Below are 14,275 nucleotides of genomic sequence, written 5' to 3'. Positions count from 1 at the left end.
CTCTTGAGACCATTAGAATTAAATTATTCCATGATCCTAACAAACTTGATTAGACAAAGAATCAAATTCTTGAGATGAAGAAATACACAATTACTAAGGTAAGAAATTTATGTTTACCTCTTTTGCTAAGTCATTTCTTTCTTTAGTTTGTGTTTTGTATGACACCTCCAGTATTTCATAGTTTCTTCTGAGTTCTGACAACTCATGCTCAAATACATCACGTTCACTGTGAAAGCAAAGTTAAACTATTAGATGCATAAAGTGTCATGAACAAAATTCCTGTGCCTTTTTAATGTCTCAGCCTTCTGCCAGTTCACAACACTGACTTCTTCCAATCAGTCACTCACAGAACAACTGGTGAGACTCTTAATGTTTTATAGTTATTAACACTTGCAACAGTATCATTTTACATGAAACAACTGAGGATTATTTAAATACTCAGAAACAAAGAAAATTCTACAATACTCAAACTCCCATCCTATATTATCTCATTCTCCTCTGATTATTCTTCTTTAGTGTAACTTTGGGCTATACATTTCTTCCCTTAGCAATGATCTGTAAGTATCCCTATCCATTGTTTTAGCTTTATCAACCTTCTGATGCTATTTCCCATGACATTCTCTTCAATCTTTTGCAGACATGGAACTCCAATGGAAAAGTGAAACAACTTCATTCCCGTCTTCTTAACAGAGCAGAAAGCAATGTATACTTGTTCTCAGTATGTACTCTCCCCTCCATACAGCCTTGATACCAGAGTGGGTTGTCATGTTTAAAATATACATGACACAGCTGCAAAAACTGTGCTGGTGTCCTGAGCAAAAGTGCTTTCTCCATGCACAAAGAAGCATCGCTATGTCTCCACTGTCACCCTGTCAGAACAGTGAAATGAATGAGCCAGTATGAGCCTGCAGTTTAGAAAAAAGTTAACCAATATTATATTAAGCATAGCATCACTTTAAAACTGAGATAACTTGTAGTACAGCAGAACTAGATTTGACACAGTGTTTTTTAAAGGCAGAAACAAGTCTGGAAGTGATTTACTCCTGCAGTGCTCCCAAATATCCTCATGCAGTTAAGCCAACAGAGCTCTCCCCTCCTCTTCATCTGTGCCTACCCAGCTGAATACAACCTACTCTCTCAAATACAGTTTTGGCACGTTCATTCATGCTTTTCTCAAGACTATTTTAAATGCACACTGTTAAACACTGGGGCCATTCACATGAAAGTTATTACAATCCACTTATTAAGATGCAGTTGCATATAGGAAGCAAATCACAGCACCAATCCATCCTATTTACAACAAGATGCCAGAAAGATTCCAGGGTTGTTTTTGTACATATAGCTGTGAATCAAAAATGCTGTGAATCCAGAAGACAGATTCCTGTTCAAATGACTTAATGGGCAAAGTCATTTGTGTCAGTAACTACACCTGAGTTCATGCCATATGAACAACTAAGGAGCTGGCAGGGTCTTTTCTATCATAATCCCCATTTTTCAATACATTTCTCCATAAATGTGCCAAAGATCAGATTTCTTGTACTTGTGAGCACACTGAAAAAGCTATTTGGAAGCTGGACTGTGAGGGATACATCTATGAGTATATTTACAAGAAGTCTGTTTTCACTCTTTTGCAACTGCTTTTTGCAAGATGGATATTCAAAACATTGGCTATAAGAGTACAATCTGTATTTTAAAAAAGCTAGACACTGGAACTTCTTGCAGTTAAACAAATTCACTAAGGTAATCCTAAGATTATCTGCCAGAGTTCTCAAAACAGCCCTTTCAAATTTATGGTTTTGAAGATATCTTAAGTTGTAAATATTAATTCCCAAGGTCCTGCCCTCCTAACTCACTCAGTAAGCAGCACAGAGGAGAGCACAGAGCCTTTTGTTAGATCATTGCTTTTACACTACAAATAAAAAAAGAGTACTTGTTCCAAGATGCTTGCCATCAACAGCTCCCACTTCCTTAGCTGCAATGAGACTGCTAGGCTCTCTTGAAAACACAGTAAATCTGAAAATATAAACTTTTAGGAAGATAATTTGATGCACTGGTTTTCAGAATGTTGTTCATTTTAGGTCTGCAATATACTAAAGGAGGTAACTGAACCATTACAGTATGAGGTAAGGAAAAATATGTGCGTGTAAGTCAAAAACAAAACCCAAGAAGTCTGATCAATCAGGCTGATCTTTATTAACATTTGTATGTCAGTTAAACACTTGAATGATAGAGATACTTACCATTTTACTTTATCATAGTTCTGCTGTCTGTAATCACCTTGCTGAATCAACTGCTTGGTATCAGCCAGTTCCAGTGTTAAACGCTGGCATCTGACCTCAAGCTCTGACCGACTCCTCCTCTCGTCTTCATAGCTCTAGGAAGGGAGACATCTTGAAATGATCACAGCTGCACTGATATTTACTTCAAGTAATCAACAACTAAGTTTCATGAAAACCTCTTATGAATATTCGGGTGGTAATGCTTTCATTTGTCTCAGTATTTGGAAATTTAGTACATCACAAAGTAACCAGCTATGTCGATACTCAACTTATTTTTATCTTAATACAAATACTTGATTAAATGTACCTATTTTTTCCAATGCATTTGTCCATTAGCACAACTTCCAAGACCAGTAACCCTCATATAAACAGCTGTTGGTCTGCAAACCTATACTAGGAGCACGGAAGTCATACCACCTTTACAACAGTTTCAAACAAGTCTAGAGACTTGTGAAGATACTTGGTAGTTAATTTGAAAGAAAAGAAAGAGGATGGTTTGTTCAGCAACATCTGTTATTATCTGAAAGATTTCAGCCAGTTATTCCCAAATTGTAGCTACAGTATCTGGTAACCGATGTTTGCTGAAGCATATCATGGAAAGCTTTGGTGGAAGAAAAAATAAAATAAAATAAAATAGTTTACTTAATGGTCCATCAGCATTAATTTCCATTTTCCCTTCTTTTTCCTCCTCACACACTTTTATGGATTATTCTGGAAACCAAAACAACAAAAGCAAAGCAAGAGAACACACAGAGAGTATTCATCTTTTAAAACACTAGGTATTCCTTTTGAAGATCAACAGATTTCCCAATCACACTCATTCCCTCCAACTCTCCACAAGAATTTTATACCTTAATCCCCAATCTAGACTCCATTTTTCAGTTTTCTACTACATAGGTACTTTTTTCACAAACTTACCTTACTTACTTGTCCTAAATACTGTACTACTTAGCAATTTATTCGCAAGAATGACCAAAATAATAATGCTCATTCACTTACAGAAGGTAAAGCTGATGGACTACAAAAAGAGTTGCTTGTTAAAAATTTGAGAATACTTGTGGGCATTTAGATTTTTTCCATATCCTACTTTCCAGAATACTGCTGAATTCAGTTTTTTACTACTATGACTGACAGCAAGCTCAGAAATGGATGCTTGATTAACAATTATGCTATCTGGTTATTATGAATGGATATCACAATGTTATTAACTGAAGGTGAGCACACCCTTTAGAAGTCATTACTAAACCAAGCACTTAGCAACTGCAAATTGCATTTATTTTGCAGTAAAAGACGCTGTATGAGTGCATAGTTTTTCAACACTGCTGAAAGCTATGCTTTATACAGTTATAGGAGGATAACTGCATAGCTAGTTTTCAATAGACAAGGGAAGTTTAGGGCAACAGCATATATGGAGTATATGACAGAAGGACACTGATAAACTCCACAGACACCATCAGCTGAAACACTGACAGAATGCCTTTTTGAAAAAAACACACCCAAATATTTTTAAGACACTAAAGAAAAGCTTCCCAATCTAGTAGCCATATTTTACCTATTCTGCTGATAAAAAATAATATTTTGTTTTATATTTCACATACCTACTTATCTTCACTTTTACTAAAATCATTTCAGGTCACAAATCACAAAAACCAAAACATCCAGAAAGTTTTTATGAGGATTCTGCATGGTCTACCATTAAAAATACATCATGCAAACATATGATTGTTATTCATCCTAACACATACTGGTATATATAGTTTATGTTTACCCTAATTAATGAATATACATCAAGCAAACTAACACTATGAAACACCTTCTTCTTTAATCAGTTTACATGTCATTATTTATAAAGATGGCATTATTATAATGGTAGTCTCTCTTAGATATTTTTAAAAGGTGTGCACAAGTTAGATAAAGTTTCAAATATGCACCATAATGGTGCAAGTACCCTGTTATCCAGTGCAAACATGACTCATCTTGCAACAGGATATGTTGGTAAGGGCACTTAACTTTTAAGTGCAAATTGAAAGATTAACTTTAGAATACAATTCTTCTGTGCATATTCCATGCCATTCTGCAATTCATACACCCTTCATTGAGTGGGCTACTGAAGCTCCTACAGTATTATCTAGCTGAGAGCTAGAAGACAATTACCAAAAGTATAAAATTAAATTGGTTAACCTCTGGAAAAAAGTTGTCATAGCTTTAAAGCAACAATTAACAGAATATTTAAATATCTGCAAAAACAGCTCCTTCTAATACTTGTGACCTAAAGTTACTTTTGAATGGTATTTAATAAATCAGTTATTAATGTCATGTAACAGTATGGCAATTCCAGGAAAGAAGAGTTAAATTCTGCTTTGAAAAAGTGATACTAAGATACTAAGACCTACCTTAAATAGAGGGTTTGTCATATTTGTTTTTTTAAGATTTAATATAATTCCTGAAGAAACACTAATTATACTGCACAAGACACTGCTTTTCATCTACATAATCTTAAGGGGTCTAAGTAGTATTTCAAACACATGAAGAAATATGACAAAGCAAGCAGATACCCAGTCTAGGCTGTAAATAAGCTAACACACAAAACCCCCTGTGTGGGATGCACATCTCCAGGCAGCACATGCACAAGCTTCTGCACTTCCATAGCAATACATCTTGAAGTCATACGATCAAGCTGCCTGTGCTTAGGCAGAAGCCATTTTGCTTTGCATGTGATAAAATTAATTTAGTTTCTAACAATATCCATATACACTGAACTGATTTAAGATCTCTGCAATGGAACAGCTTTATCTTCCCATTTATCTTCAAAAGATAGCTTGAACATCTTGATGAACAGCTTTGTCCTGCTGCAGCAAAAACAGGGCTTTTAGAAGAATCAAGATACAGAGCTCTTTCAAGGACAGAAAGGAGGTTCTGGAAATAATAATAATAATATATAAATAAATAATATTAGCTTAAGTAAGCCCACAAACCTTAAAATAACTAAAGGACAAACAGAACTTGCTTGCACTGAATGTGATGGCCATAATACTCCAAACACATCACAGCTTTTCTTCAGCGTCTTAGTAATTTTTGCTTCTGCAGAGAGCAGAAAATCAGACTGATGAGATGGTAAAAACAAATGAAAAACCAAACTTGTCCTATGTGAGACAGATAGGCAACCACTGTCTAAAGAAATTCTTGAGAGAACTGCCTAAGAAACCCAGTGGTGGTGGTTTCTACAGGGCATGAGTCAGCTAAGAAGTGCTTTTGTTTGGTTTACAAACACTGTCCACAAATGATGTTTCAAGCAAGAAGATTCTCAGCTTGCCTGATCTGCACCACTTAAAACCCCAAACTGATAGAGAAACTAAAGATCTAATGGCAAACCTCAGTTTAATGATATTAATCTTCACTGCTTTCTTCAGTCTGCAATGAGCAGCAGTTTACAGCAGTCACTGAAATAAATACCTATCTGAATTTCAAGTGCAAAATCCAGGTGACATACTTTTTGAACTAAGTCAGTGACGCATAATACATGATAGGGATTAACTGATGTTTCAAAAAGCCTTTGGAGATAAGAAGATAAATAGAAATGCAGGGAATAGATTAATCAGCCAATCAAGCAGAAACAGCACAACTTCTTTACACCATCTACAGATAAGCCTGTAAAAGAAAGTGATCCTGCTTTTAAAAAGCTTTTTTTTCTCAAAGATCTGCATCTTTGAAGAATCATTTACAAAAGCCAGCACTTTGTTCATATCCTAAAGGCCCTAGACAAATGTAAAGCTACTGTACTATTGTGATGTGAAAACAATTCCCTCCAGTTATTTGGATGAGGTGCTGCTTCTTTGTAAAGATGACATTTTGCTTCAATTGTTTACATACTCTGCATTCAAAAATTACTGGTCAATACATTATTTATTGGAACACAACTGCCCAAACGTCATGGAGAAGATATACATAATTGGATAAATAAGACATCTCTTTAGGAACTTGCTCTGAAATTGGTACTCCACTTGTAGATGGGAAATTGGTAATCTAATTGTAGACAGGTCACTATTTACCACTAAAAATTATAAACAAAAATGTTGAGCTACTCTGAAGTAGAGAAACTCTGCAAGGAGCATATAAAAGAAAAGCTTTGGAACAAGTTCTATAGCAAAAGAAAGTGGAGGAATAAAAAGGTTATTTCTCTGGATCTGAGCTTACTAGAATTTTCAGTGAAATATTCTCACGTGAAAAGGATCCTTGAGATCATTACAGAACAGTATAATTAAAGCATCTCGTATACTTCTGAACCACAACTAGCAGTCAATGCAAGCCATAGCTATGTATCAAAAGAGTAGAAAGGTATTGGATAGAAAAGGGAACTTTCACAGATATGAAACTTCCTTAAGTCTTGGAAATATTAAACTGCTGCCTCAAGCTCACAGTTACTGGTAGAGTATCGTCTTTGCAACCATTCTCCTGAACAATACTAACAATAGCAAAAAAAAAAAAAAAAAAAAAAAAAGGCACATATTTCACCGAAGACCAAGACCTCATCTGTTTCAAGAGAGCTGTGAAGACCAAATGACCAAACACTGCTTGAAAGAAGTGGTGTCAGGGGGCTGGGGAAGAGTTCTAGAGTGCAGTCTTTACAGATATGTAAACTTTAGGAGAAACCTTAGGGATTCCAGGCCTTTTGGAGTAGCAACAACAGCCTCCATTTTTCAATATTCAGACACATCTAGTGCCAAGTGATCCTTTGAGTACAAAAGCTTAGTTTATCCTTTGAAGACTATAGGTATGTTTTCCCTCCAGCTGGAAAACATTATCACAGAGAAAACTGTTAGTTATGTCTAGCAAAACCTGACAGCTACTAATCCTGATTCAGAGATGAAGTCTTAGAAAAGATCTTTGTCCTACATATAACCAACTTTGTCTTTAGGATAACCACAGCTTTCAGATACTCTCATGCTATAAATTTTATTGCAAATCCCAAAGGCAACTTTATATAAAAAATAACTGAAGAAAAAGGAGCCCTGATAAAACTGTATCAATACCAAATTCCAGGAAAACATTGCCAAGAAACTCCCAGCCAGAAGAAGAAAGCAATACTTAATCTTCTGGAGGTACAAAGGAAAGCAAGATTTCCTTCCCAGACACTCTCCCAGCCTTGAGAGAAACCCACTAGTAGTAAATTACATCTGTTTGAGGGAAGGTTCTAACCACTTTAGAAACAAACAACTCTGAAAATAGTAAACTGATGTTCAGCATGGGAATGCACACATCAGAAGCTGGTTTTATTTCTGGGAAGCTCCTGCTAATACACCACTATAGTTGGACTTCCTCCTCTATCTTTACCTCCAAAGCTGGTGGTGCCAACATTATTTATACTTGAAGTACTGAGCAGGACTGTGAAAGGAGGACTAAAACAAGCCTGTGCCCTACATTTAGTAACAAGTCAGTCAGCAGTACAAGAACATGGCTTTCACCAGCTCCACCGCCTGCCCCCAGGCTGTGGCTGCTGTACCTGCAACCAGAGGAACTGCACTGATCTAAATCACAGATGCAACAGTTGTGTGCAGAGAGCCACTAATTTAGTTGCACAGCACAACCACTTACATTGATCACTCTACAAACAGAAAGCAGAATAACAAACATCCTTTATCAGACCACATTCCAGTGCTAGGAATCAGTCTTCACAAGCCATTTTCTGCTACCAGCTGTCAGAAACAGCTCCCTACTCTACTGGGTCTGTGTTACAGATTCAACAGCCTTTAAGGGCTAAGAGCAGCAGCACACCAAGCGAAGTTTACAAAGTTATAGAGTGAGCATGGTTGTCTTACATGATGAATTCATTCCACACTTAAATTTTCCTAAATTGACTAAACCTTTTAAGCTCAAATTTTCCTTCCAACTTTTTCAATTCTTGGTTGGCTAGATAATCTTTCCTATGAGTCTAGAACAAACTGTCTCTATTTCTTATTACTTTATTTCAGGGTGAATATGTACATGTATAAAACCTGCTCAAACCTAGTCTGTCAGCCACACACAACCAGAAAAGCCAACACAATCCTCCTCCCCAAGTTTTGGCCTAAGCATATTTTTTTGTTCCTATGTCCCAAAAAGAAGGAAGAAACCTGTGTTGAAACTCATTAAGACAAGCCTTAATTATCTTGAAAGAGTAGAAAAAATAAGGAATTCTTACTGGAGGAAGTAGGTTATTCTCACAAAAGAAAAAACCCAAAAACCAGTAGTCTTATCTTCAGTGATGACTGTATTTCAAACTTCTGTACTACTAGTTTCCTAAAGAAGTTTTAAACTCAGAACAGATTTTGTCGATAAATTACACAAAGAACAAAAATATTCCAATGGTTATAGAAAACTTAGAATTTCTGGAATACTGTATGGAAACCCAGAAGAAGGATTTGCAGAGTATAAATTATTAAATAACAGGCAAAAAACTTCGGCAACTATATTTCAAGTACCTGGAAAAACAAGAACTACTGGAATACAAAAAAAAAAGTCCAGTGAAAGAGTGTAAGAGCTTAGGTAAGACTCTGAACAAAACTTTATTTCCTACTGATAAATTTCCTTGCAAAAAAGCGTGACCTTAGTGAAGAGCTCAAAAAGGTTACCCCAGCAGTACACTTGAAATCACTTTTTCTTAAACTGCAAGAGATGTATAGGTATGTCATCTCCTGTGCAGCAACCACGTTAGAGATTCTAAAGTACCCTTACATCCTGATGATGCTCCTTTTACCTTATTTTCTGAGGTACCTTGTTGCAGTGACACTCAGCAAGTCACAAAGTAAAATTTGGAACTTGCCAGAATCAGAACAGAGACTCTCAAGACTCTCCATACAAGAAAAGCAAAGCACAGCACACTTAGAACTTTGAGAAATGCATCATTGGGAAGGTTCATTCATCAAGGTGAATACTGCCACCATGTGGTACAAAAAGAACAAAATCAGAAGTCTGTATCAAACAAAGATCAATGTCCCAAGAAAAATGTTTCTAGCACAACTTTAATTATTGTTATCGACTGACTTGTTAATTTGCTTCAGCAGAAGTAATAAATGTCAGTTAAATCTCAAAGGCTGAAATCCTCCTGTACAATTTTATTAAATCAAAGCACATTAAATGTACAGTGAAGGAAAACGCTTATGCAAGACAAAAATTAACAGGATTAGTTTAATCTCACTTATGACCAGAGATGGTGACACAGAATAATGCTGAAGCACATAAATGCATAAATTTTATTGACTACTTTCTCTAATTCAATCAGAATCAGAAATGAAAGTACATGAATTTCACAAGATAAACTTATATAAAGAATTTCCCCTTACATGTGATTATTCCGTAAGCAAATTTCACAGGGAAAAAAAGGCAATAACTAAAACATATTCTCAGAAGCAGTAAAATGACAGTGTAATTTAAGTCTCCACTAGCCATGACCTGGATAAATATACCTTGAGTACCTGAAACTTTTGTCCCAACTCCAGACCCATGCAGAACTAAGTTAAAATACAAACCACCCTAGCTATATACATACCAAGAATAATATAAATATTGATAAATACATTAGAAAAACCACACTCCTTATACTGTTTCAATTCCTTAGCTCTTTAAAAATAAAAATTGAAAGTATTTATATCACTTGTTTCTCTGCTGCTGGTGTTTATATCGTACATGAAATCAAATTATCTTTTTCTTTAGTACAGAAACAAATACGAAAGTTAAAATACAAAGAATTGAGAAGCATAACAGAGAAGATGCAACTCCAAAGAACTTTAAAAAATACAAACTACTACCAAGACATCCCCATCTCACAGACTCTACACTGAACCATCACGGTGTCTTCAGCTGCTGCTGGGCAGACCCCCTTTCCAGCATCCCCACCTTGAAATCTTGCCCTCAGAAAGGACAACACAGCTGGTAAGAGACTACCCTGAATACTCATGAGCAAATCTTGCAGGATAGCCATAGGATCAAGTTAGCTGTTATACAAGGACACATATAGCTTATTTCCTCTTTCCCTCCCTGCCCTCTTCTCCTTGCAGTAATTTTTATACAGCAAAAAAGCTTTTCTACCTTACACACGAAGAATGATTTGGAGAATGAGATTTTCACAATATTCACAGTTTCTGAACTGAGATAACTAAGGAGTACAGACCTCTGTCAGACACTTTAGTTGGGATTTGTACCCACTTAGTTCTTCTGTCAGACTCTCCCTTTTCGTTTGTAGATCACTTAGCTCTCTTCTTAAGGAATTGACTACTTCATAGAATCGGACCTAGAAGAACAAGACAGATATTCAAAGTAGAAACTAGCAAAATTGCAACTGTAAAACTACAAACCTAAAAACACATCAGCTCAACATTTTGTGACAATAATTTAGTAAATTTTATTACTAAATATTTCTAGGGCATGCCAAAAAGGTAAAGATTATATTGCTGTACAACTAAGGCAGCTTACACTCAGGCTGATCAATCAAAAAAATACAGTTGCTAATGGACACATGGCCCCATGCACTTCCTTGTGCCAAATCTAGAGCCTATCTGATTAACAGGCAAAAAGAGAAAAAAAACAACAAAACCAAGCAAAACCCCAAACAAACCCAAAACCTATTTAGTAATAACCAACTTAACTTGCTAACTTCCCCCAGGACAATATAAATTTTTATGGGGTGTGTAGAAAATGAGAAATCTGGTTTGTTTTGTTTTCTGCCAGCTCAGTGTGCTGAGTATGCACCAAGAAAAATGCAAGAGCAAGTAGAGGGAGCAGGAACAGCACATAACCAGGAAGAACCATGACACCCCCTCCACACACACCTCCAGCAGTAACATGCTAGTATAGGCATTCAACTGCATCAGGAAACTAAGGCTCTGATAGACATGACGCTGCTAAATTAAGAGCAAAAAATCCAACCTTCTAACAGGATTAAAAAAATTTTAAAGTCTGTAATGCATACTCCTCTCTCTTCCCCCATGCTAGTCATAGGCACTGTCTCAGGCAAGTCTCACATCCATAAAACTTTTTCAGAACTTTTCTTCTGATCAAGAAGAAAGACTAGAAAATACAGTAGTAAAACCACAAAGCCAGTATTAAAAAACAAAAAGAGACAAAACAAAGAAGAAAGAGCTTTTTTGATATACACCCACATACACGTACACAGAGGTTATTATTCCCAGATTAACTTGATACCTTAAAATGTTGCATTTGGGGGTGTGTGTGAAAAGAATAAAAAAGTAGGCACCGTTTTCATGCAAAAGCTATTGCATGCCCTCCATCCCTAATGCCTTCTTTGATATATGATTAAAGAAGAAATACAGACAAGAAAGGACAGATTAAGTAAGCATTCAAGAGCAAGCTGTACTGCACTTCCATGCAGAAGGAAGACAGATCTCTGCTTTGCTACCTGTAAACAGCAGAAGACAGAGAAAAGTTCCAGGTATATTTCATATAATTGACAGCATACAATTCTAAAAACACAGAAGCCATAGAAAATTGCAATGTAAACACAGGTGTAGTATGCTTTATACAATAAGGCAAGCATGCAACATGACTGAAAAATTAGTATATTTAACTGTAACATCTGATGATTCAATTGGTCATTTCTTAAGAAAAAAGTAACCTTGATTATCCCTAATTGATAACTATTTAAAGCACTGTGGTTTTTTTTTTTTTTAACCACACCTGCTTTTCCAGTAAGTTCTTTTATTTTTACTGCAATATCCCTAGGAAACTTATGCTATCACACCACAATTATTTCCCAAAATACAACAACCATAAAACAGATTTCCCAGTAGAAACCAAGATTACATGGGATACAGGTATCAAGGATAAATGTATTTACACAGCCTTCCCAAGGAAAGATCATTACATGGTAATAAGCAAATGCAAATGAATGCATGAGATGAGGCTGAGGTTATAGCAGTTCAACTGTTGTTGCTATTTAGCTGGTTTGATAGCCAAGAAACATTCATGTAACCCAGCAGTCAATGCACACACTGCCTCTTGCCAATTCAATACAGCAGAAACTAAACTTACTCTAAAAGGGATTTTAGAAACAACTGCATATCTTAAAAATCACAAATTTATACTGGTGTGCTGTAAACAGTTACCACTTTCTAGGCAATTAAAAAAAAAACTCAGCCTGTGCCCACCACTTTTTATGGACAACTAGAATAAAGTAAAAATGGGTGGGTAAAAATGGGAGGTTGAAAAAGTCGGCTTCTGTCAATTGAAGTTCTGTGAAAGCAGTTGCATCAGTTAACTGCCTTCTTACACAAACAGCAACTGAGCTGCAGTTAGCAAAATGATATACCTGAAAGACATGGCAATTAAAATCAGTTCAAACAGAACTTGCAGAAATAATTTTTTAAAAATTTGCTGAAAATATTTTACAGTGGAGTACACAAGAGGTTCACTTTACTGAACAAACTGAACTGATGCTTAGCAGCTGAACTATTTAACAGCCTGAAGTACTTTCAAATTTCACATATACTGTTTCTAAAAACATCTCAGGAATGGCAGAACAAAAATCTGAATTTTTACACATAAGGTCAAAACAAAAAACTATGATTTTAAGAGAAAGATGTGCAAAATACAATTTTTCAGTTGTCATCATTAGCATTAAACATTACCTAGGCTTTGTTCTAACATGTCACTATTGCACCCCTTTGTGGAAGAACAGTGAAAAACATCTCATATTTGCTTTAATTCCAGTGTTTCAAATTTACAGTATATACAAAATCTGCATTTAAGTTCTTCCTGCTATTTGTCCAGTAGACCTGGTGTCAAATAAAGTCTAAGCATTATATACATGTTTACTTTCATCCTGGAGAATTGCAAGGCAGTGTTTTATTACTAATAAATAGAAAAAAAGTCTGAAAATTTCCTGCTCAAGTTGTCTAAGCAGGACCCTTATCTCAACAAGGAAAATTTTACCCTAACATCAGTGGGCTACATTATTAGTCTGCACACAGATCTGGAGTCAGAAATTTTAACTGCCTAAAAATGTCCAACTTCTCCTGAGGCAAGCAAAGCAGGAAACAGCATTCCCTTCCAGCTCCTTCCAACTCCTTTCCCCAGCCTCTGGGAGCCAAATGGATGCACAGACAGGACGTGCAAAACAGCTCTGTAGCCTCCCAGCATCGGTAGCAGCTGCATAACTTGAACGATAAACAAACAACCACCAAGCTTTACTGATACTTTTAGGTTCACACTAATCCTCTGCTAAAAGAAGTTGAAAAAAGTAGAAAATAGCACTTTACTACAGTACATCTTTAGAATGCCTTATCCAGAAAAAGAAAAGGTTTAAAAATGACTTCTTCAAAAGAAAAAGTAATGTGTGAAGAAGAGAGGAGCTTCACCTAACATTTAAGTAGAGGAGTTTTTGTCACAGATAAAAATAACATTAACTGGTTGAACACAAGAGTAAAAGAACAGAAGGTTAAAGGTAGAAGGTGACTGCTATTCATCTCTCCTATTTCACATCTTTCTGATAGCCATTTTCTACTCACAAATTAAATCTAAATTGTGCTGTGACAGCTTCACTTAAAGCAGCTGACAAGGTTACTAACTCCTGGTATCTACCCTGCCTGGCTACGGAGTCTTTTGTACTGACTGTCAATCAACTCCTGAAGTTCTGAACTTCCTGCACACCAATTTCAATAGATCCACTGACATGGACTTCAGTTTCTGTTAAAAGTCTGGTTTTTTCAACCATGGTGATACAGGAATCAACAAAACCCCGTCAAATACTTTTACAGAGGGCAGTGGGTACAGCAGAGAGCTAGGTAGTGATAACCTAACAGTACCCAAGCTATATGTTCTTATTTATCCCACAGAGCCATATGCTTTTCCTAGCACTTTCAAAAGCCCAGCTTTTTAAAAGAGGCTCACAAGAACATCCTTTAGATAAGGGTGAAAAATTTTAATTCTCTGTACATATCTAGAGCACAGTAAAGCATGACTTTGATCTAGAGAATTCTTTCATGTAGCACTTACACCTTAACAAA

The 14,275-nt window shown here is 36.1% G+C and overlaps 1 protein-coding gene across 5 annotated transcripts in view; it reads right to left on the bottom strand.

The window, feature by feature from the left end:
- Nucleotides 1–14,275, bottom strand: part of PIBF1 (progesterone immunomodulatory binding factor 1) — a 104,973-nt gene that overhangs the window by 85,262 nt on the left and 5,436 nt on the right. For all 5 annotated transcript variants that reach the window (XM_041471232.1, XM_041471233.1, XM_041471231.1 and 2 more), the window contains 3 exons: nt 10,426–10,545; nt 2,241–2,374; nt 118–226 (listed from right to left, as the gene is read on the bottom strand). In XM_041471232.1, the coding sequence (XP_041327166.1) occupies nt 118–226; nt 2,241–2,374; nt 10,426–10,545 (363 nt within the window). The remainder of the gene's footprint in view (nt 1–117; nt 227–2,240; nt 2,375–10,425; nt 10,546–14,275) is intronic.

Source organism: Pyrgilauda ruficollis, unplaced genomic scaffold, assembly GCF_017590135.1.
Source record: "Pyrgilauda ruficollis isolate IOZ18807 unplaced genomic scaffold, ASM1759013v1 scaffold26, whole genome shotgun sequence".
NCBI lineage: Eukaryota > Metazoa > Chordata > Aves > Passeriformes > Passeridae > Pyrgilauda > Pyrgilauda ruficollis.
The sequence above is the reverse complement of the archived record's forward strand: the minus strand, read 5'-3'. Positions and strand labels throughout refer to the sequence as shown.